This window comes from Leptopilina heterotoma, unplaced genomic scaffold (assembly GCF_015476425.1).
Source record: "Leptopilina heterotoma isolate Lh14 unplaced genomic scaffold, ASM1547642v1 Lhet_300, whole genome shotgun sequence".
In the NCBI taxonomy this organism is placed as follows: domain Eukaryota; kingdom Metazoa; phylum Arthropoda; class Insecta; order Hymenoptera; family Figitidae; genus Leptopilina; species Leptopilina heterotoma.
The window spans coordinates 660,198-685,166 of record NW_025111004.1 but is presented as its reverse complement, the minus strand read 5'-3'; the positions used below and the strand labels follow the sequence as shown (position 1 = coordinate 685,166).

The 24,969-nt window shown below is 23.9% G+C and overlaps 1 protein-coding gene across 4 annotated transcripts in view; it reads left to right on the top strand.

Moving 5' to 3' along the window:
* Positions 1 to 4,057: 4,057 nt before the first annotated feature.
* LOC122504504 (MAGUK p55 subfamily member 2) overlaps positions 4,058 to 24,969 on the top strand; it is a 53,166-nt gene continuing 32,254 nt past the window's right edge. For 2 of the 4 annotated variants that reach the window (XM_043615645.1, XM_043615643.1), the window contains exons 1-2: positions 8,367 to 8,621; positions 17,540 to 17,655. In XM_043615645.1, coding sequence (XP_043471580.1) covers positions 8,525 to 8,621; positions 17,540 to 17,655 — 213 coding nt within the window. In that variant the 5' untranslated portion in view covers positions 8,367 to 8,524. Of the gene's footprint in view, positions 4,176 to 8,366; positions 8,622 to 17,539; positions 17,656 to 20,752; positions 20,930 to 24,969 lie in introns of those variants that run through there. The other 2 variants (XM_043615644.1, XM_043615646.1) reach the window with 2 other exon arrangements.

Genomic DNA, 24,969 nt, shown 5'->3' with positions numbered 1-24,969 from the left:
TTTGTGTAGATATTTCAGAGTAAATTAAAAAAGAATAAGATATTAAACAAAAAAATTTGTAAATATTATACAACAAAATGTAAAATAAAACATTAAGATTTTGCTAAAATCATGATTTATTAAAAATTAACAACCTTTCTTCAAATTTTATATTACTCAGAAAATAAATAACACTTTTTCTTTTTAAATATACATTTTACAATAATACATTATGATAATTATAATACTATCATTTAAACACATGTAAATAACTTTGAATCTCATTATTTCAATAGGAGCTTTTTTAAACGTTTTGAATATGATATTTTTTAAAAACTTGAAATTAATATTTTAAGGTTAAATAAATAACAATTTAATATCTAATACACTTTTCAAGTTATTAGAGAAACGAGAGAAATAGTTTTAAAACTAATTTGAAAAACTTATAAATATTAATTAAAGTTAATTTTTTGCCGTTATATTCCTCACTGGTTGAAGTTTTAATCGTTTTAAGGATTTTAATTAAATTATTTTTGGCTTTTTGACAAAGAAGTTCTTTTTAATAATTTTATTTATTAAATATATCTCGTACTTAAAGTAGCCCCCAGGGGCGGATCCAGACAAGGTTCTTGGGGGGGGCATCTGCTAGACGCTAGCTTGATGACCTATTATGAATGAAATTTTTATTTAAAAAATTCCAGGAAGTTTGAATTCTCGGGGGGGGGGGGCATGTCACTGTGCCCCCCCTGGATCCGCGCCTGGTAGCCCCAGTTGACGGCAGTATTATTCAATGCATAGGGTGGTCAGCTCCGTGGCAGCCAATTTTCGAAAATTTGTTATAATTTTTTTATAATTATAGCTGTAGTAAAACCGTCCAAATTACAACTATATTATGCCCTAATGATGAGGAAAAGTGATATTTAACATTAAAAAAATAGAATTTTTTTTCTTTTAAAACTGATCTTGAAATTGCACAGTTACGTGAAAATCACCCAAATACAAAATATTTAATACTATGCAAAAATGCTTGGTATAATATCGTTTCATTATTGCCTCAGTAATATAACATTTGATTCAAATAATTTTTTTAATGTAGGGTTAACAATGGATATTGTGTTTTTACGCCTAATACCCGTGATATTTAAAGTTATTTAATATTATTACACAAAATAAATATCACTTACCTCCAAACATTACAATCCTTGATAATTGATAATCCTTGATATTTATAGTTTTGATAATTAAATATAGTAAATATATATATTGATAATTGATTAATTGATAATTAATGTAGGGTTGACAATGGATATTGTGTTTTTAAACCTAATACCTGTGATATTTGAAGTTATTTAATATTATTACACAAAATAAATATCACTTACCTCCAAACATTGCAATTCTTGCTAATTAACCTTTTGATTTCAGTTCATTAGGGTCCACCTACTCCTTGATAGTTTTTATCTTACTTGTCACCCACAACACAAGCACAAAATTGTTTTTTTTTATTTTTATTACATAAATTTTGTTTAAATCAAATTTTATTTTACACTTTCAAAAAATGAATGCAAACTTTGTCGTAGTTGACGAAAAACTAACTGCAATATGAGTTTTAGGCCATGTGATAGTTGTGTTTTTACTATAGTAAATTTTTGGGTGGGAAATTTGGAAATCCCAAAACTATATTTTGTGTATATTTATTCATATATACCTCTTCATATCCACTAAGATCCACTAAGCTCCACTAAGCTAAACATCTTTAAACACTTACTTTAGGATTGCTAGTAATTTTTTGTCCCATTTTTATGATTGCCTACATTTTTCTAGTCTGTTTCCGGAAACGAAAAAGAATATTTTTGGGACAAAGGAGATTCGAAAATCAATTTTTTAGGTTCAAACGAAGTTGGTGAGGAAGAAAGTAGTGTATGTTAGGGTTAAAGGAAGGTTAGTAAGGTTGACTATTTTAGAATCATAAAATTAAGAAGTTCTTTTGAGGTTCATAAGGTTCCTTTTAGGGTTGGAAATGTACAATCGAAGGTTGATTAAAGGTTAAAGTAATGCCATAAGGGTCAAACAATCGTTAAAAGGTTTGAATCAGTTTTAAACTAGGTTTTTATGGGCCAATGTAAGTTGAAAATTTCATCTCGGGGAGTCAGACTTTTTTTTTCCTGTGTTGTAGAAGATTTTCTAGACATTGCAGCGAATTTAAAGGATTTTAAGTACGTGAAATTTAAAAGCTCCCATTACCCCACGCTCCCCTAAGGTTTGAAATAGTCAAGTCTGGTGAAGATGACAGGTAATTATTTTTGAAACCCTCCATTGTATTTTCTTGTTATTTTCTCCTGCTTCTCGTTATTTTTTCCGAGATAAGGCTTGACAGGTGAACTTGATGATCCTGAGTCACGTGACGATCGATCGATAGAAAATTAACTAATGCGACCCGGCCTTGGAGGGTTAAACCGCCCTCGCGGCAACTAACACTCAACTTTATAGTTTTCCTCGTGCCTTCTCACGCTTCAAGTCGCTGGTCTTTAGTTATATTAACCAGTCAACCCTTTTACACAAAACTCCATTCTTTTCATTAAAATCCTCTGTTATTAATTATGGTTATTATTTAAAATAAGAAAAATTAAATGTAGTTCCAAAAAGTGTAAAATTTTTAAGTGTGTTCTTGTAAGTAAACAATTTTGTTTTCTTTTCTTCATTTCTCTGCAGTGTTTTTTTAAATTTTGGATCAACATTTCTTTTTCATTATTAAAATTTTTTCATTGTTTTATTCTTACTGTAGATACTTCTTTCGTGCAATATTCATTTATTTATTATATTTATCCAATTATCTGTTAATTATTTGTTATTAATTATTAATTATTAATTAGCTAGTTATTATTTAAAATAATTAATAAAGAATTAATTATTTAGTATTACTTTATAAACTATTAATTAATTATTTATTTAAATTCTTTTACAATCTATATTTCATAGAATTTACAAAATAAATGTGTAACTTTACTAATTTCTTTTATTTTTGAATTTATGTTCCCAAAAGAAACAAAATAATTTGACATCTCTCAAAAATAATTATAACGATCATTAAATTTTCGAAAGAAGAAACAAATTTTTTTTCACACTGCTTTTCTATAAATATAATTTGTGTGCGCAATACGTCACAAAATTTCGTGAACGTGAAAACTTTTTTATTTTCCCTCAAAGAAAAACAAAAAAAAAAAGAAAAGAAAAAAAATGTTACGAAATATTTTTCTTACTATCGTGTGACGTCTTTTTGTTTCTTTGACAATATCTGCTGGCAACTGAAACATTTTTCGTGAATCATTATATATTTTATAAAAAAAGAAAGAAAGAAAGAAAGAGTTTCGTGCAAGTCTTTCAGATGTGAGACTAAACCGTGACAGACACGAAGCGTTTCCATGGAGAAAATCAAAAGTGGGAAACATCAATTCCTGGAAACAAGACACTCAATCGAACATCAACTCTCAATAGAAAGAGACCATTTCTATTTTATATTTTAACAAACGAGAAAAATAATAAATTTTGTCTCTAAATTGATACTACCGTTACATTTATAGTAAAATATTTATATCATTATTAAAAAGATTGACAATCAAGCTTTTCAAAATTTTCCAGAATTAAAATTTTCATGATTGATTCAAATTTTGATAAATAAAAATATGAAGTGTATAAATAATATATGAAATATTAAATCTAATAAAAAGTAAAAAAAATGAAATACTGAATATTAATAAATAAAGTTATTAAACAATATTACATAAAATCTTAAATGAATTTTATAACTTTTGAAATATAATTATATTATAATATTATTTGTTATTAATTTGTTATTAATTTTGAAACTACATTTTTCGACATAAATTATTAAATTGATAATTAAAATAAATTATAAAATAAATTATAAAATCTATCATTGAAATAAACTTTGCATTTTATAGTTAAATAAATTATAAAACTTATAATAGAAATAAATTTTTAATTAGTATTTAAATTTTTTTATTTAATTACCGGGATTTTCAGGATATTCACGGCTTTTGATATATAAGAAAATCGAGTAAAAAGAAGAATTTATCTCGGAGAAACAAAAATGAAGAGAGAAATTTGGGGCTGCAAAGCACTGTCATCATTGATGCAGAGAAAAATTGTTGGTAGTCAAATTAATTCCAATGCTGGTGAGTTTACTTATCTATATTTTTCTCTTAAAAAAAACTTGTCAATTTTTTTTTTTTTTTTTGCAATTTGCAATACATTTATTGGTCCAGATGTTCTTATACATATTCTCGCAGCATCCGCGTGCGAGGCATCTGGCGTCGCGACGCGACGTCGGGATGCTGCAATTTTCTCTCCTCAATCTCCTCTTTTCCTCAGCTTCTTCGTTTCCTCCTTCTTGACGTTTTCGTATAATCAGTTGGTTTCTGGCTTGTTTCGAGAGATCTGGTCTTTTCTGACCCCAAAAAATCAAAGATCTCAAAGTAGTTTCTAACCGCACTTGTTACATATACTTTTCAGTATACATATAGTTGTCCAACACCTTTTCTTATTATTCGTACATATTTAATATATAAGTTTATATTGAATTAAAAAGTACTGTGGAAATTATTTTTTTTAAATCTTTAATGTTAGATAAAGTGTTTGAAAATTTAATAATTATATGGAAAAAATTTCTTGAAACTGAAACAATGAGGGATTATTTACATTTTGTGGATTCTAGAACGAAAGTGAAGTGTGCAAAAGTGATTTGTTTAGAAAATGAGGTCTGTCGGACAATGCTTTATTAACTTAAAAGGATTTCTTTTTTTAGTTCCATAAAGCAAAATTGCAAAAAAAAATTTCATGTGCGTGAGATATTTTTTTTTTAAATATTTTAAGAAAATAATTTTAATTTTCAATAAAAAATGATGAATTTCGGTGTAAAAGGATATTCCAATGAAAGGTAGTAATAAAACATTTTTTCTTAACAAAAAAAGTAGCAAAATAAAAATTTATATTTACCTACCTATATTTATTTATCATTAGTTTAGTACTTTTTTTGTTACTCTTCTTCACAAATTTAATAATTTCAGAAAATTTGAAAAGAAATTCTTTCTCAACTTTCTTTTTTTGTAGACCGTGAGGGGACTGGGTCAATATTGACAAAAAATTACTGCAACGATTGTTAAATATCTTTCAACTTAATATTTTATAACATAATATTATATTTTCTAATTTCATAATTAACATTATTAAACTTGATTTCATTCTCATAAAAAATGAGAAGGTCTTATTTTTATTTAGTACAAAATTTTAAACCTATTAACAATTCACATAGCTTTTTTTAATCACCAATGCAACGTAACTACTATATATTAAAAAAATTCAAAATTACGTAGTACTATTATAATTATTATAAACAATAGGTAGAATATCGTTAAAAAAATAGCAAAATTTAATTTTTCAAAATTTGCTCAAATTTGCTTAAAACTTCTTACTCAAGGGTTTTCAGGGTCGCTGCGATTACGAATCTAAAGTCAGATTTTAAAAATTTTCAAAATTCAAGTTGATGGACATTTTTTATCAAAATTGCTCATATTCGCTTAAGACTTTTACTCGGGATTTTTCAGGGTTGCCGTTATGAATTTCAAAAATCTGACTTTAGATTCGTAATCAACGACCCTGAAAACTCCCGAGTAATAAATTTTATGCAAATTTGAGCAATTTTGAAAAAATGTCAGCCATATTAGATCCGCCATTTTAAATTTTGAAAATCTGACTTAAGATTCGTAATCAGGGACCCCAAAAGCCCCCCGAGTAACAAGTTTTACTAAAATCCACTGGCTGTGTTTCCCGGGGGCTCGAAAGGATTAAATTTTCAAATAAAAATGTTAAAATAAGTTTTTAAATAATGCTAAAATAAATTTTTAAATAAAATATTTTATTAATATATATTTTAATAATAAAATAAATAAATTTATTTAATAAAATTAATATATTTCATTTATATATATATATAAAAATAAAAAGATTCTATATATATATATATATATATATTAAAAATAAACTAATAAATTGTAATACTAAAATAAAGTTTTAAATTAAATAAAATTTTTGTTTTCCTTTATAGAAACTTTTCTAGCTATATTAAGATATGAATTTCTAATGAACTAATTTATAAATCAATACTAACTACTAAATTTTGTTAAATTCTATTTTTATATTTGTATTGACATTCTAAATAATTTCAAAGAAGCATAAATTTTAATAAACTGTTATACAATGTAACAATGGGAATAATTGTTCGTGTACTAATGTAGTTCTCAACATAAGTCGAGGTCATTTTTATTACTCATTATTTAATATTGTCTTCAATAGCGAATAATCGCTTTTTAGATTGTTTTATGAAAAACGCATAATCACTGTGTTTAAAATATAATAATTCGAAAAAAATGTTAGTATTACTAATTTTCGCAAAGTGCTGCAAAAAAGAATCCTTTAAAATTATTACACGGAGAGAGAATATATATATTAAATTTTGTAAAAGTATTTTACAAACTGGAATGAAAGTGCGACCAAGCGAAATTTTGATATAAAAAATACTAAATTTTAAAAAAACGTATGTGAAATTTAATATAATTATATCAAATATTCACAACATTAATTAAATTCTAATATAACTTTACTAAATTTCACATCAGTTCTTTTAAGTTTGATTTTTTTTATATAAAAATTTCGCTTTGTCGCACTTTTTCCCCAATTTGTAAAATACTTTTACAAAATTTAATATATATTTTCTCTCCGTGTGTAAGAAATAGGAAAGTAAATATTTTTCATTATTTAGAAATTTTAATAAATTTATAAGGATATATATATAAATAAAATAGTATAATAATAATAATAATAATAATAATAATAATAATAATAATAATAATAATAATAAAAATACAATTAAAAAAAGTTTATTTAATTTAAAAAAAAATTTCTTGATTCAAGTACCTAAATATGTATTTATTTGATAATAGGCAAGTCATCGGCTATTTGAATTAAATAATTTGTTTAGTGTAATAATAAAATTAACTGAATTTCTTACAAAACTTGAGCTCAATTTATTAAATACTTAAAGCAGAGAAAAGTAGTCGAAAAAATTACCATTGTATTTTTAACAGTCACATGCTGTTAAGTATTAATATTAACAATATAAAATTAAATTATCAACAACTATTATTAAATTAATTATTGATAAAAGCAAATCCTTTATATGAATCTGAGATTAAAAACAAATTAACAAATATAATGTTAAATTAATTTTATTCATTTTAATTAATATTAAAATAATCATAAGTTTTGTAAGACAACAAACGGACGTAGTTTAAAAGTAAAAAGTAGATCATTAAGTATGTAAAAATAGAAATATGAATCTACAAAAACGAAAGTTAGACCTATTTCACTACAAGGGGGAGAAAAAAATTAATTTAACTAATTAGAATGAAGAAGAAAATATAAAAAAAGTAATTAAAATTAAATTAAAGTAATAAAAATTAGTAAAAATTTACAAAAAACAATAATAAGTTAAGAAAAATGAAAAACAATGTAAAAAATAAATAATTGGGTAAAATTAACAATAAAAAAGGGTTAAAAATTGATTAAATATTTATTTATTATAATTTAGTATTATTATTTGAGTAATTTAATTTTATCAAAAATTGAAAAAAGAGAAACAGAATATAATTAAATGCAGTAAAAAATTTTTTTAACCAAAAAATTTAATCTAAATTTCAATAAAATATTTTTAATATTCTAAATATTAAAAATATTAAAAATGTTAGTTTAAAAAAATTTGTTTAATTAAATATTTTAAAATCTAAAAATACAAAAGAAAATTTCTACAATTTATTATCTATAAAATAAGAAATGGAAATAAGAAAAGAAAATGAAATCAAAGATAAAAAGGAAGTTGAGAAAAGAAATGAGTGAAGAAGTGTAATTTAATTGTCGATGAAATAAAATAGAGGAAGAAAAGAAAGAAATGACTGTAATATAATGCTACATTTCCTTTTAAAGAAGAAAAAGGATGTAAACGTAGGGAAGTTTAAAGTTTCACCTGGGGTCTCACCTAGAATTCCGTTAGCAAAAGAGTCAGTTACTGGAGTGAGCACCGATGGTGTCGCTTTCATTCCCTATATACACCTATATAATGCAGAGACAGGGGCCTTAAATCCTTAAGGCCCCACACAACTGGTAGTCAACAAGAAACACACTTTCATTCGTTGCACGAAAGTCTTCGCATATCGACTTACAAAACAGCGAAGAAGAATTAAGAAGAAGCTATAGTGAAGTTTTTCTAAATTCTCTCAACATTTTTTTCCCATAATTTTTCAATTCTCTTTCCCCACAATGATTAATCGTTAACTGAATTGTGTAAAAGTGAAAGAAAAATGTGTAATAATTAAAAGGATAAAAACAACGAAATACACTTATTGTGTGATTTTATAATAGCTTGTTGTTTGTGTATTGTAAAGTGCTTTAGAAGAAAATAAAAAAGGCAAAAATGGTTTTCTTTGGCCGAAAGGAAAAAATTGATGATCGTAGATTACTGGCGAGTATGGATGCTGTGAATGGAGCAAAAGTACATCACTTTGAAAATGGTAAATCAAATGAAAAAATGTATTAAAAATTATATTTTACATAAAAACAATTAAATACTTTAAGTTCACAAAAAAATTATATATAATTAATTAAAAATTAAATAAACAAAAATTAATAAATACACTAAAAAAGAATTTATTTGTTTCAAATAACCGATTACTTGTCTATTATGAAATAAATATTTACTTGAATCAAATAATTTTTATTTCAATCAATTAAATGGTATCTGCCTTCTAATTATTAATTAATTTGTTTATATACAATTTATTTGATTCAAGTGAAAATTATTTGATTTAAGTAAATATTTATTTGATAATAGACAAGTAATCGGTTACTAGAATCAAATAAATTTTTTTTCAGAGCAAATAACAAAATTCTTTTATTATTTCATATAGCAAAAAAATTCTAAGATAATTGTTAATTAATTCATTTACATACATTCAATTTTTGCAATTTTATTTAAATCCGTTTCGTTTAAAAATTCTTTCTACTTCTTTAGTTGTAGGAAAATAATAAAACGGATACTTTATTATTATTATTATTATTTTAATATTAGAAACAAAACAATGCAACTAATTACTGATTGCAATTGACTGTATAAATTGCAGCAAAATCTAGCACTAAATAAAATTCAAAGAACGATTAACCATCATTATTCAATAATAGAGACTTATTGGAAAAAAATTGTTGGCTTAAATTCGGCAATATCTCGTCTTTTTAATTCGACGGTTTATTTTTATTTCCCCTCGATATAATCGGCGAGAGATATTCGCGGCGTATAAACTGTTAAATACTTTGTACACTAAACAAGCGTGGTGTTTGTTATTTTTCAAATAAGCTGCATTTTCCAAATTATGAATGAAAAGAAGAAGAAAAAAAAGAAACACCCGAGAGAAAGAAATATAATAATTCTAAAATTGAGTATAAATTATAATTTTAGCACTATAATTTTAGAATTATTTTTATGCAATAAATTTATATCTAAATTTAGTATACTATTAATATAATAATTAGTTATTATTAATATATTTATATTAAATTATTATAATATTGTTAAAATTATGAAAATATACATTAATATTATTTTAATTATTATTAGTTAATTTATTGTTACAATACATAAATTATAATAATAATAAGTAATAATTAAAATAATACAACAATATAAAATAACTTCTTCTATAGTTTCTGAAATCTTTTTTCTTTCAATTGATAAATAATAAAATTGTTTTAAACATTTTCAAGAGGAAAAAATTTGGTGAAAATTATTACCTATGTATGGGCAATTTCACGTGAGATTTTAGTCGACCTTTTAAAATCGGCCAAAAATATTTTTTTTCTATTCTGTATCGAAAAAAAACAGATACGTATTTTTTTATTTATGTTTAATTGTCCAAATTTTCGAGTTATGAATTTTCGAAATTTTGGACTTGTAATATTGTAGACCTATATTCAGTAGCTTATGAGTCCGAAAATATTGAGTTTAGGAAAAAGTTGTCAAAGAATAAAAGTTTTAGTTTTCTTTCGACTTTTAAGAAATGTAAACAAAAAAATTTTTTTGTTACAAACAAATTAATTTTTTTTAACTTGCAAATCACTTGCAAGCATCACAGTGGGATTTTTTTATACAATCAACTTTTTAAAACTGTCTACAGCGTATAATTTTTATACGCTGTATAATTTTTTATTATTTTTAGGGGAGAGTCTCCAGTTGTGAGACGGGTTTCATTTTTGACCCGTAAATTGTAAACGGGCAAACGAAATTGTAAATAAAATACACCGTTCGAAAGGTAACAGAAATACGCAACTTTTATTAAAAGAAAGTATAGTGTTTCGATGAACTCAAAAAATTTTACGATACATTTTCCGAGCACATCGATTTTTTCAACAAAAAAAAATGTCTCCAGTTGTGAGACACTCATTAAAAATTGCTAAAATTTAATAAGTTTGACATAAAACGTTATGTTTAGTAGAAATAATTAAATATATTAATAATATATATTATTATATACTAAATAATAATATTTATTCGCCAAAATATGACTATCAAATAAACACAATTTAATAGCTTCAACAAGAGCATTAAAATTGATTTCTTCTGAATCAATTGACTTTTTTCCACTTGACATGCCCAAAAATACTAGAAAAAAGAATCAAAACAACATTTAAATAGTATGCCTGCAAAGTAGTATTTTTTATGCTGCCCAGATGGGTGTTGACACCGTCTCACAACTGGTGATATGCTGTGTCTCACACCCAGAAATTGGCGCTATTTTGAAAAAGGAGAATTAAATTATTTTCAACCGTAGATTGGAACAATGCAATGTTGCATCACAAAATATAAGGAAAACACTAAAAGAAAATGCATTACATTTACCTTTTTCAATTAATTAAATTGCAAAAAAAGTACTTTGCATTTATTGAAAAAACGCTTTTTAGTCGATTATCACACACAGTGTTGGTATTTAACAAAAACAGTTTATATATCCGCCTCGGTGTACACGAAATAGTTGGCTCATATAAAAAGAAATGTTTTTATATAAACCAATCGGCTTTTTAATATTGCATGTTAAAAAAAATTGACTGTCTCACAACTGGAGGTGTCTCACAACTGGAGACTCTCCCCTATATAATTTTTATTTTTTTTTTAGTGTTCTTTGTTTTAAATTAAAGGGTCTACGCTGTAGACAGTTTTAAAAAGTTAATTATAAAAAAAATTTCACTGTGATACTTGCAACTGATTTTTGAAAATGTTTTAAAACTCATTTAACACATCAGGCCCATTTCGGGACTATTTGGAAAATCTTCTCTATACTATAAGGTATAAATAAATTTAAAAAAAGTAAAAAAAAATCCGGCCCAAAGTTAAAAACCACTGCCAAGTTGTACATTTTTATAATTTTGGTGTTCATTTCATGAACACTTTGCTTCCTCATAGAAATAATAATAACTGAAATATAAGAATTAATTTTTATAAAAGAGTTAAAAATCATTAAATCTTGGTCCAAAAAATATGTTTTTATATATTCTATAAGATGGTTATAATAGTTTAATAATTACACATAAGTTAATAAACAAGAATGTTGAAAAAATGTTATTTTACACAATTTTTGATTTTTCAAATACCAATAATTTGATAATTTCTGACCGAATGAGGTTAAAAAATAGGTCAATCGAAGCGTTTTTTAATGCTCTACAAGTTGTTAATGATACTTTTGAAGTTACTTTTATATTTTTCAACAAAATTTTCAAAAAAGTGTTATTTTCGAAAATTTTAGATTTTTAAAAGTTTAATATCTCCGGTTAATATGGACGAAAAATGTTTAATTAGGGCTCAAAAGATGCGTCTGAAAAAACTCTACAAAACTAAAGAAAAACATTTATAGGTGTCCTAACATTTTTTTAAAGTTATGGGCAAAAAACGTTTTTTTGCAAAATTAAAAATTAAAAAAAAAATATAGTTAAACTTTATGAATCGGGCTGAAAATACTCTCATTTTATGTCCCCCGGGGAGACCTACAATTTAAAAAAAAATTGAGGCCTTTAGCTCTTTCTCGTTCTGAGATATTGAGGCAAATGTAATGTTAGTACACACACACACATCGGGACAATTTTTTAAAATCCTTTTTTTGGACTTCTGAGATAAAATTACATAAAATTTTTTTTATATTTATTTATAACATTTATACGGGCAATGCCCATTCATGCATAAAGTACTAAAAGATTAGGTATAATGAAACAAAGTTTGTAAATATGTCAAAAAATCACAATCAAAAATTTTGCTAATACAATCCTTCCTCTATGAGGAAGCAAAAAAATTAATTTGTTTATAAAAAAAAAATTTTTTTGTTTACATTTTTTATACAGAATAAAGAACAAATATTTTTGGCCGATTTTAAGAGGTTGACTAAAATCTCACGTGGAATTGCCCGTATATTTTATTATATTACGAGGAAATTGAGGAAAGTTATTGTTCCTTTTTTAATTTTTTTACTATGTTTTTACTTTTATATTGTTCTATATATTTAATCAATATAAACATTGGGTGAAACTCGTAAAAAACCGTGACTGAGAGAGAGAGAGAGAGAAATAAGTTTCTTAATAAAATTAAGCTATTGCATTGACTTCTTTTTAGAAAAACTAATACCCAGTCATTGCGACAAATACTTATAAATATATTTAAATATGTCTCAATTTTTTTCTCATAAATATCTCTTCAAATATTTCTTAACAAAATCAAGTGAAAATTAATTGAAATTTAGAATATTTTGAGACAAAGTTAATAGAAAATCAATAACGAAATTGTAACTAAAAATAATACACCTTAGTAAAAGTTGGATAAGTAAACGAATAAATAATTGTAATAGAGCTGTGCAAAATTCGAACCGAACCGAGTTTAGTTCGGTTTTGGGGCGCCGAAATGTCGAATGTCGGTTTTCGACATTCGAACTAGGCGAAAAAATTCGAACAGTTCGGTTCGAATTATTTTGCACAGCTCTAAATTATAATAATAAAATAATAAAAATAATATAAGAACAAAAAATAATAGCAATAATAATAATATACTAATAAAGAAATAAAAATAAAACAAAATATTGCACAAAAAAATACTGACTAATTTTATACTATTTGCAAAGTCAAACTTTTTGTTATAGGTTCGAAGTAAATTTTACTAGATTTTACTAAAATTTACTTGAAAAGAGTAAAATTGATTTAAAAACTAGTAAAGATAGTCAAAATGCAAAAAATAAAAATAAAAAAAAAATAGTAAAATTTATTTCACATTTTCGTGTAGGTATCAATAATAATTAATTTAGTAATTAAGTTATCATTTTTAATAACTATATATATGAGATTATTGTATATATATTGAATGAACATTTATATAGTGTTGGAAAAACAAAGCCAATATCGAAAATGAGGTCATTGGGAGAAAGCATAAGGGGTGCGACTCATCACCTTTGTGTTTTGCTGTCGAACCATTATGTTAATTAAAGTTAATGGGCATTTACACCTAATTAGAGATATCATCTATTTCGAACAGACTTTAGTTTTGTGTTTTCAATGAAAGCATGTCAATAGTATCTATATTTTTTAATACAATACAACATTCTTTTTCAATCCAATATATACTTTATAACGCATTTCCGATCATAAAGCCATGAAGAACAAAATAATAATTACCCAATTTTAAGAAAAAAAAAAATTAAAGCCTAGTTTGCACAGACATATATTTTTAAATTATTAATTTTACTTTCAAACCATAATAATATTAACTTTGAACTTTAATAACATCCATTTAATTTTTGATTAATAGTAAATTTGATAATTTAATTCGATTTGATCAATTTTACTTCACACGTAATCAATTAATTAATTAGGTTCACTTATACTCAATTGTACTTTTATTTAAAGAATAAAAGACAATAAAAAATGAATGGAAAGTTTGTTCAGCTCTATATTATTGACAATATTGGTATGAAATTCCAATAATATAAAAAATAATTTTAATTTTAAAATAATTTAAAAAAATAAAATTTATTTTTTCAATAACAATACATATTTAGTATTTTCTATTTTATTTTATTTAAATTTATTATTATTAATAGTAGTATTTTTATTGGAATTATTATTATAATTATATTACTATTATTTTTATTATTTAATATATTTTTTGTTATAATATTATATTTCGCATAAATAATAAAATCGATTTAAATTTTTTAATATTTATATAAATTTCGGTTTAATTATTAAAGTTTCTATAAATTCTTATAATATTAAATATAGTAACTTTTCTTTTTAAAAATATAATTATTTACCATATTAAACATCTCGACTTATTCATTCTTATATACCGCTTGTTTCGTATCGATTATGTGTAATATGTTTTCTTTCCATCTGTCGGACAATTACAAAATTGCATTGGCGCGAAATTTAAATTGAAAATATTAAGAGATATTTTATATTTTCACCCTAAGGGTTATCAATTAAATAATTACAGAAAACAATTACGATAATTTTAACACTGTAGAACACAACATAAAATACTAAAAAGGTTAATAAAAAAATGTTAAAATTTTGAAATCTTTTGTTACAACAACTATAAGCTTGTTTTTGTTAATTAAATTCTTCTTTGATAAATTTCGAATCATTATTTAGCCAATTTCAATTAAACCAACACTATCTTACTGTTAACTTAAAAATATCAAATTGCAACGAATTGATACCAAAAATATGGATTAAAATATAAATTGATTCCAATTTTTTGTATCAATTTGATCCATTTTGGTATCAATTTGATACTCTCAAGAAAACTGTGGCTACAAAAATTGTGTAAATGATACTTTTTTAATGCTACATCGAATTTTTTATTTTCTGAAAATGTATAAATTTACATTTTTTACCTCTAAGCCACTAAAATCTATTAGAATTTTTGAAAAATTAAACCTCAAACAAATAAAATTAATTAACTTTCTAAAAACACTAAAAGAAGTTTTTGAATTTGTTTTGTTTTATTAAAATTAACACAATTTTTGAAATAATTTACATGTTTTAATGTTCTATGAATATGAAGCTAAAACTGGCACCAACTTAACTTTTCAAAATTTTATGTTAGTTTTAAAATTAAAACAAAAAGATTATTTAGCTTTAAAATATAATTTTCCAAATTAAGTGGATGACAGTTTTAGCTTCATGTTCTTTGAAAGAAAAAATTTATTTATTTGTTCAATTTATTTATTTATTATTTACTAAATTGGTAATAAAATAAATTAAATGATGATAATTTAAACATTTAAGACATCAAAAAACATCAATACAAACTTCAATAAAGAATTGAGCAATATTTAAGCGAAAAATAAATTTAAAAATTTTTAAATAAAAAATTTGGTTTTGATTTAGAGGAGAGTAGGGCAAACCGGACATACTAACGGTTTTTTTTACTCTTGTGACAAATGAACCAACAGATTTTATTTTTCATTCTGTTATTTGAAAGATCATTTAATTGTGCAACTTTTTCCCAGAGACCTATACTTTACCTATACTTTATCTTTTATTGTTTACAATTGTAACAATTTGACATTTTTTTTAGCTAAGGATTTTTTTCAGTGTAAAATTAATAAAAAAAATTTTTTAAATGTAATAAGGAAATATTAAAAGTATAAAAAACTATTACTAACTCAAATTGGAGTTGGTACCTACCAGTTTACCAGTTTATTATCATCTAAGGATTTTTTCCGTGTAAAATTAATAAAAAGAGAATTAAAAATTTTTTTAAATATAATAATAAGGAAATAATATGAAAAAGTATAAAAAACTGGCACCAACTCAAATTGGAGTTGGTATCAGTTTAAAAGTTTTTTATCATCTAGATTTTTTTCCATGTAAAATTAATAAAAAAAGAATTAAAAATTTAAAAAAATATAATAATAATAAAGAAATAATATTAAAAAGTATAAAAAACTTACAAACTTCAATTGGAGTTGGTAACAGTTTAACAGTTTTTTAAAAGTTATCGAAAATTCTACAAAAATATACAATGTGGAATATTTGCAACCGTACGGAAATTTTTACGGAATTCCATAGAGCTCTTTCCGTAGAATCGTTTCACGTGGGATAACATGAAACAGTTTTATGAATTTAATAATTCATAAAATATTTACTTGAATCAAATAATTTTTACTTACCTAAATTAAATACATTGCATTTGAAGTAATAATTCCAGTATTCGAAACAATTTTTATTTGATATATTATGAATTTACCAATTCAGCAATTGTTTAAACAAATAATTGTTGTTTTTTTAACAATTTCTGAATTGCTGAATATATATAAGGTTAATACTCAGATTGATAAATTGCAAAATTAGAAAAAAACACATGTTTCTATGTATGAATTGTGTGAAAAGTAAGTAAATGCCAAGTTGTATATTTTCTTTTATAATTTTGGTGCTCATTTTATGAACACTTTACTTCCTCATGGAGATAAAAATAATAGAAATATATGAATTATATATAATAGAATTTTATAAATATGGTTACTTCTACGTTCTTCAACAAAATTTTCAAAAAAGTCTTATTTTCCAAAATTTTTGATTTTTAAAAGTTTAATAACTCCGGTTAATATGGACAAAAAATGTTCAATTAGGGCTCAAAAGATGCGTCTAAAAAAACTCTACAAAATTATGGAAAAACATTTATAGGTGTCCTAACATTTTTTTAAAGTTATGGGCAAAAAACGTTTTTTTGCAAAATTAAAAATTAAAAAAAAAATTTAGTTAAACTTTATTAATTTATCAGAAAGTACTCTCAATTTATGTCCGCAGGTGAGATCTGCAATAATTTAAAAAAAAATTCAACCCAAAAGCTTTTCATGATTTCGAGATATTTATGAAAATGTGATGTTTACACACACATACGGAATGACATTTTTTAAAAATGTAATTTTTGAACTCCTGAGGTCAAATAACATAAAGATATGTCAAAAAATCGAACTCGAAAAATTTTGGTATTACAATACTTCCTCTATGAGGAAGTAATAACAATTGTTTGTTTAAAAAATTGCTGAATTGGTAAATTCATAAACTATCAAAAACGAAAAAAGTAAAAATCCTTTTCAATGATAGAAATCAGTTTTCAAGAAATTGAGCTGCAGTGAAAAATGGTTTCCACGTTTTATAAAATCTGGAGAGTTTAAAAGCTCTTTGAACCTGAGTGCTTTACCAACGTAATACTTGTTGTGTATACCACCTGTAGCTGAAAGATTTTATTGATTTCCTAGTACGATAGCCACGCCCGGCGATGCTTTCATCACTTCATCCCAATATATATGTATATATACATGTTCACCCCTGTTACCACCCCCTTTAAAAACGAATTTCAGACCAGTCATGAAGAAGTGTTCTGTGCTTGTTCCAGCTGCCTTCATGCACGTTCGGGACAATATTGACGAACTCGGAAAAGTTGCCGATGAAACAAATCTACTATTTCTCAAAGGACTTTTGGATGATCCAGTTGTTGAATCATTAGTTAGGGTGAGTTTTTTTTCTTCAAGAAATATTTATAATTCACAAATAAAATGTGCGATAAAAATACGGTTAATTTGAATGCTGTGCGTTCTGGCGGAGTGTACTGTGAAATTTGCTTCTAACAACTATGAGAGTTGCCAACCTTCTCATATTATTGCAATGTAAAATCACAAACTAAATACGATTTTCAAAATTGTTTATTATTTTATTAATTTATATTAGTTTATTACATATTCATCAATGACGAATTGCTGAAAATTGTCCATCGTTTATTTAAAAATATCTGTAATAAAAATTTGCATCGTTATTTTCAAAAACATTTTCTTCATTTTCTTACCAGAGAATTCGAAAATTTAAACTTTTAAATGTTTTTACTACTGTTAATAACTTTAAAAAGGTTCAAATAATTTACTATTGTTTGTCATTATTATTATTTATTTTGTTTATTTTTTTGAACTCATTTTTTGGTATTCATTTTAAAAAAATTTGTCCGATAATTTAATAAAACATTAAAAACAAGTTGTTCATTTCATGATCATTAAGCTTCCTCAATATAATATATACCAATTGTTTAATTTTTTATTTTAGAATAATTATTTTAAAGTGTTAAGATAAAATGTCAAAAAATACAAAATTTCAATTTTTTGTGAAAATTTAAAACATTTATTAATTCTATAAATTTTGATAAAATATATACTTTATATACATGAATCGATTCGTTTTTATGTCAGGAATGCAATTTTGACAAGAATTAATAAAAATTTTAATATAGAAAAAAGTTATTTCAAAAAATCCAAAAATTAATTTTTTCAAAAATTAAAAAATTGTTGAAAAAAATTTTTTTTTTAGATATTTTTGAAAATCCTTTTGTCTGATTTTTGGTATTCGTGACCGTAATACACCTACAAAATTTTATCAAAATCCGTCAAGACGTGTAAGAGAAAATTTGTCCACAAGAATCGGTGACATACACACACACACACACACACACACATACATACACACATACATCCGGACATTTGTTCCTCTCGACGAATTATATATACTACACTTGAAAATTTGTAAAAATAATTGGTTCTAAAAAATTCGGAAATCGACATCACTATAAGGCTTCCTTTATGAGGAAGCAAAATTGCAATTTACTTTTATTATTTTATAGATTATTTATATTTTATTATTTATACTATAGAAATTGACTATTTATTAGGTACTGTTAAAATTATAATTTTTTAATTCTTTTTTGTTATAATTTTATTTTAATTCTAATTTTATGTTTAATTTTATAAATGTTGATTATTATTAATTGCACTGAAAAAAAATTTTAAATTTGATTCAAATAACTGAGATTACTTGTCCATTATCAAATAAATATTTACTTGAATGAAACAATTTTTATTTAATTTTTATTTAAATTATTTAAACATTTGCTTCAAATAATGAAATCATTGATTCAAATACAATTTAATTGACTTACATAAAAATTATTTGATTCAAGTAAATATTTATTTGATAATAGACAATAAGTAATCGTATTTGAAGCAAATAAAGTTTTTGACAATGTGCGCTTATTAAGATTATTATTTTGGCTAGAAATAATGTTTTCAAAAAAATAATAATATATTATAATAATTCTTTTATTATTAATTATATAATATAGTTACAAAGTTATGTAAGCCAATTAAAATTTGTGAGTCGGTTAACAATTAGTATATTTAAATAAATAAAAAAAATTATTACTATTATTATTATTATTATTATTTTTAACGTGTAGGTAATTTTCTAAAAAATGGACAATATAAATTCTAAAAGAATGTTAAATAAGTAAAAATATTAAAGTGTTTATATTTTGATAATTTATTGTACAAGTGTTAACGAGTTTTTGCTTAATGAAGGCCAATTAGAAGCGATCACCTATAGATTTTTCAGTAATACAAATATTATATATGCATGTATAGTATATATATACCATGACAGGTTGGAAATTGTACAATAAAATAAAGCATCGACTCGCTACATTCACTTGTCATTACGTAATCTTAAATAATTACCAGTTAATATATTTATGTGCAGGTATTTTTTTATCTTATTAATTTACCACTTTAAAAAATATTTGATCTAATCGATCTTTTTCATTCTCACGCTTGAAAAATACAAAAACATTTATTACATCCACAACTAATTTTGAAAACTTCGAGCTATTTTCAAGAATAATAATTGTAATAATTTTAATTATTTTTGCAAAAAAAAAAAAATACAAAAAGTGATAAGAAATAAAGAATGAGATGACTGTTATGTAATTTTTATTTATTTTTTACTAACATTTTTATAGCATTTGAAGAAATAATTTCAGTATTCGAGGCAAATTTAATTGGATTAAATAAAAATTATTTGATTCAAATAAATATTTATTTGATAATTGACAAATAATGGTTTATTTGAATCAAATGAATTTTTCCTCAGTATAATAATTCAGTTATACTTTACTAATGAATATTACTTACGAATTAATTAAATTATTTAAAATAATTATTGAACCTTATAATGCAAAAAAACTAATAATTTTATTTATTTCCTTTGTTAATGCATGTAAAATAATTTTTAATTAAATTATTTAAAGCAATTAATTTTATAATTTAATTTGATTAATTATTTAAATTAAAGAAACCTAATAATTTTATATGTTGTCTTTATCAATATAGATGTGAAATTATGTGATTAAATTATTTTTAATTAAATTTAATTAAATTTAATTAAACTATTAAGTCATCGTCTAATTTTTAAAATGAAAGAAAACAAGCTATTTTTTTATTTTGTTCTCTTATCTTTCGATATTAATTAATAATCCAATTATAAAGTTCTGTAGACTAATTAGTTTCATATTTAAAAAAAACTAACAATTTTATTTATTTGTTTATTTTTTAATAGTTAATATGAAAATATTTTCCTCTATGGGACTCTTAATTTGAAGTGTAACACCTTGCAAAAACTATTTTTGTAATATTCGAAAACATGAGCGAATTGGAAAAGAGTATATCGACGCTGATAGACGTCAGTCCTTGACGTACCGTCGCGACGTCGAGCATCTTTTTAAGTGCTTGAAAGAGGTTTCCGGCGTAAAATCTTATTTTTAAAAATTATACGAACAAATTATTACTATATTTTTCAGAGACACTTATTTTGTTTTCGTCTTTTTTTTTCTTTTTTGCATCAAAAAGAGAACTGGAATTTAACATCATTAAAAAAAATAATGCCCGAGCCACGAGTGGAATCATCTGAATTGGTATAACATATATACGATTTATGAATTTAAAAAGAAAGAAAAAATTCTTTCTTTTTTTGCTGAAACTCGAAAAGAAATAACCGTTTTTTAAAATACACACAAAGTATAAAAATAAATTCTCAACAGTCAAAAAAAAAGAATAAAAGAAACAAAAAAAATGTACTATTTCGTCTTAATAATCTTTATAAATTTCTCCGCAACATTTTTTCGGCAGAAAAATTCAAATATAAATTTAGAATTTAAGTACCTATCTTTTTAACACATTTGTATAAAGAGAGATTTGTAACGCAAAAAATTATTGTCGGGCCTTATTTTAACACAAAAATGCATTAAAATAATCTGAAAAGTTTTAATCATTCGATGGATTAATTTTATCGAATTTTTCTATAAATAATTTGGTTTTGATTTAGACACATTTTTGTCATAGAAAAAATTAATCCAAAATTGGATTATTTTAATCTTTTTTTTTTTTGTGTAAATTAAGCTACAACAATTTTTAATTAGTTTACTGTAATAATATAAGTGTAAAGTATTTTGTGTTTATTAAAGAAAGGACCCAGAGAGTCAAAACAAAACGATTAGGAAAATAAATAGTATAAGACGAAATCTATAGATACAATTTAAGATAGGTATATATAGATAATGTAACACTATCCAAAATTAATTTAATTTAATTTTAAGTGAAAGTAGATTAGGGGGGAAAACCACATATTAATGTCAGTTAAAAATAGCTTAAAATACAAGCCACATAGTTGTATTGAAATACCTGCTTAATTTAATTAGTCAAGGTACATAGTATAATGGAAGGGGGAGAGGAATTTATTGACGCTCTCAGATCATTAAAAAATTTTACAGACAGAGTGTAACATCCACAAATAATCACTTTCATTTCATTTCAATAAATACAAAAATCAAATGATCTCAATATCAAATTTTTTATACCGTTTTTGAGTTTAAAAACAATTTTTAGTTGGATTCTAATTCACAAAATATACAAAATATACATTTTTTTTGTTTGTTTATTATTATTTATTTATTATATATTAATTTGACCTTCAATTGTAAAATATGTTCAATTCAAACATAACTTTTTTTGGTTGTCTACTTATTTTTGTATTACAAAAATTTTTTTTTTCAGTGTATTATTATTATATGTGACGCGCCCCGAAGAAAGGTACCTAAGAAGCACATCATTTTAAGGTTATGTTTATGTAATTTCGAGTGTGATTTTTACCTTAATTAAAAGTTTCTGTTTAAATACGTAAAACTAAAATCAGTTTTTATTAATTTGTTTAGAAGAAATGAAGACTTTAGAATTAGTGATTTATATTGAGAGTTGATCTATTTTGTATATTTTAACTCAAAAAATTACAAACATAACCTAAAATTTGTTTCTTTATAGGTACCTTTCTTCTGAGCGCGGGACATATTTTATTGTTAGGTATTTATTTGAACGTATATAAAGAATAAAAATAGTTCTTTTAATTTTATCATTATTATTATTATTATTATTATTCCAATCATTCAAATTATTAAATTATACTTTTAAAAAAAGAAAAAAACTAAGTTTTTTAAATATTTAATCCTTTTGTTAAATATAAGCAACAATTTTTTCCTTCTAGAAAGGATTAAAAAAATGTTGGATCGGAAGTTTATAGTCACCCGGTATAAACATATGTTCATATCGCAACACGCGTTTCCTTTTACCCGCCAAGCCCACATTCCGTTTGGTCTACAAGTAAGACACGAGAGGCAGGTATATGTGTATAATATAATATGAAGAAGGCTCGTTTGACAAGTTTTTAAGGGCGTCGAAAAGTCTATTCACTCGACATTGTTTCCGGAACCTTTGATTTTTTTTTTGAAAAATCTAATCTAATCTTTTTTTAAACGTACACAAAAGAACCAACACGACGGGGTGTTGACTAGCATTGATAAGTTAGTTTTGTTTTATGTCTTTTGTCAATGATAAATTGGAAAATCGAGCGTTAAAGTGTCTTTTATGTAAATTTTATTAGTTTATCAGATGTATCATTGAATTGATTTATTTTTAAAATTGGTAATTTATTAATTGTAATTGATTATTATTGTTAATTAAGAAGCTTGTAATTTACAATGAAGCATCAGATATTGGGACGTAAAAACGAACTGGGGTCTTAATAAAAAAAAATTTTAGTGTATTTTGTCGAAATTATTATAATACACTGGAACCTGAGTTATTATAGAACGTCTCGATAACTGAAATATCACTGCGGTATTTTTAAATGTATGAAAAACAGTTCAATTATCAATTACACTAGAACCTCAGTTGTTGGGACGTACAAAAGAATTTAAAGTCTCTATAGGGAGCGTTCACAAATGATGTCACGCAATTTTTCAGGATTTTAGACCCCCCTCCCCCTATCACGCAATTTCACATATAAAAATACATTGTAAAAGTCTTGAGCTCTGATTCAAATATATATAGTAATATTTTACTAATAAAATAGTTAATAATGACTAATTATTAGTTAAATTCACATTAAGTCAGAACAAATTAATAATTTTTTTTGTAACTAATTTTTTTGACTATTTTCTTATTTTTTTATTAATAATTAGTTATTTTTTCTAGTAATAACTAGTTATTTTCTACTAATAATAATTAGATGTACTCGACTAATAATTAGTTATTTTTTACAAATTACTGAAGAAAAATGTGATTCAAAGATGTTACTAACCATTAGTTATTTTTAACTAATTCAGATTTAGAGAGTGACACATAAAAATGTTCCAACTTTACAATAGAGCAAATTGCTTGAAAATATTTCAAAATTAGCGTAATATTTGCTTTGCTTATAGTATAAATTTATTTACTACTCTTGATTTCTTGATTCTAATAACGAATTTTATACTTTTCAACTATTTATTGATTGAAGTACTTAAAACTCTTTAAAACTATAGAATTTAAAAACTGTATATTACTGTTCGATTTATTTTTATTTTATTTACTGGATATTTCCAGAGTGGAAAGAAATTCAATTAGCCAAAAATTCTTGTTTCGTTCAATATGAATTTCGGCCAAAATAATTCGCCAACTGTTACTCCAGATGGCGAAAAAACTCGCTCACAAACGAGATAAAGTGGATGAACTATAAGAGCTTGCAGTCGAGATTATAATGATAAATATTTAATTATTTACAGTGGAACCTCGATTATCCGAACCTCTGTTATCCGAACCCTCTATTATCCGAACCAAAAATCATTTTATCCGAACTTCTGTTATCCGAACTTTTCCTTGACCTTCCGAATCTTAACATTTATTTTCTCTATTTTTTTATCATTCATATTTTCGCGGGACATTTTTAGCATCTTCCAAAGCAAAATAACGAAATTTATGCCAAAAAAATCTTTAAAAATCATGAATTCTCTGTTTTATTAATTTATTATTATAAATTAATATATATTTACATATACAATATACTTATATATCTTTAAAAAATGTATTAAATTAAATATATATAGTTCAACTGTCCAATTTTTTTATTTTAATTATGAAAATCATTAAAACCTCTATTATCAGAACTTTCGATTATCCGAATCCGGCCTTACCTAGGTTAGTTCGGATAATCGAGGTTCCACTGATATATTTTTTATAGTAACAAACAGTTACAATTCAAAATTTAATTTACTAATAGTATTATTAATTATTATTATTTTCAAAGATTAAATTTTATTACTTGTATTGACAATTAATGTTTTTTGTGATTTATATTGTCGATGAGAATTGATTCAAAATTCAACATTTAATGTCAGAATATTTACCATATTGAAAATATATTTATATAAATCCTCTTCTTTAAAAACAATTTTATTATTTATTACTTTTTGTTTATTTATTATTTATTTGTAGATTATAAATTAATTAAATCTCGTTTGCAAAAATTTTCAAATTCTTTTTTCCAATAAAATTTTTAATTTAAAACAATCCAAAATGTTGGAAATTTATATAAATCTTTTCATATTGGATAAACGTACCAATTGTCGAGGGTGTACCTATTTTT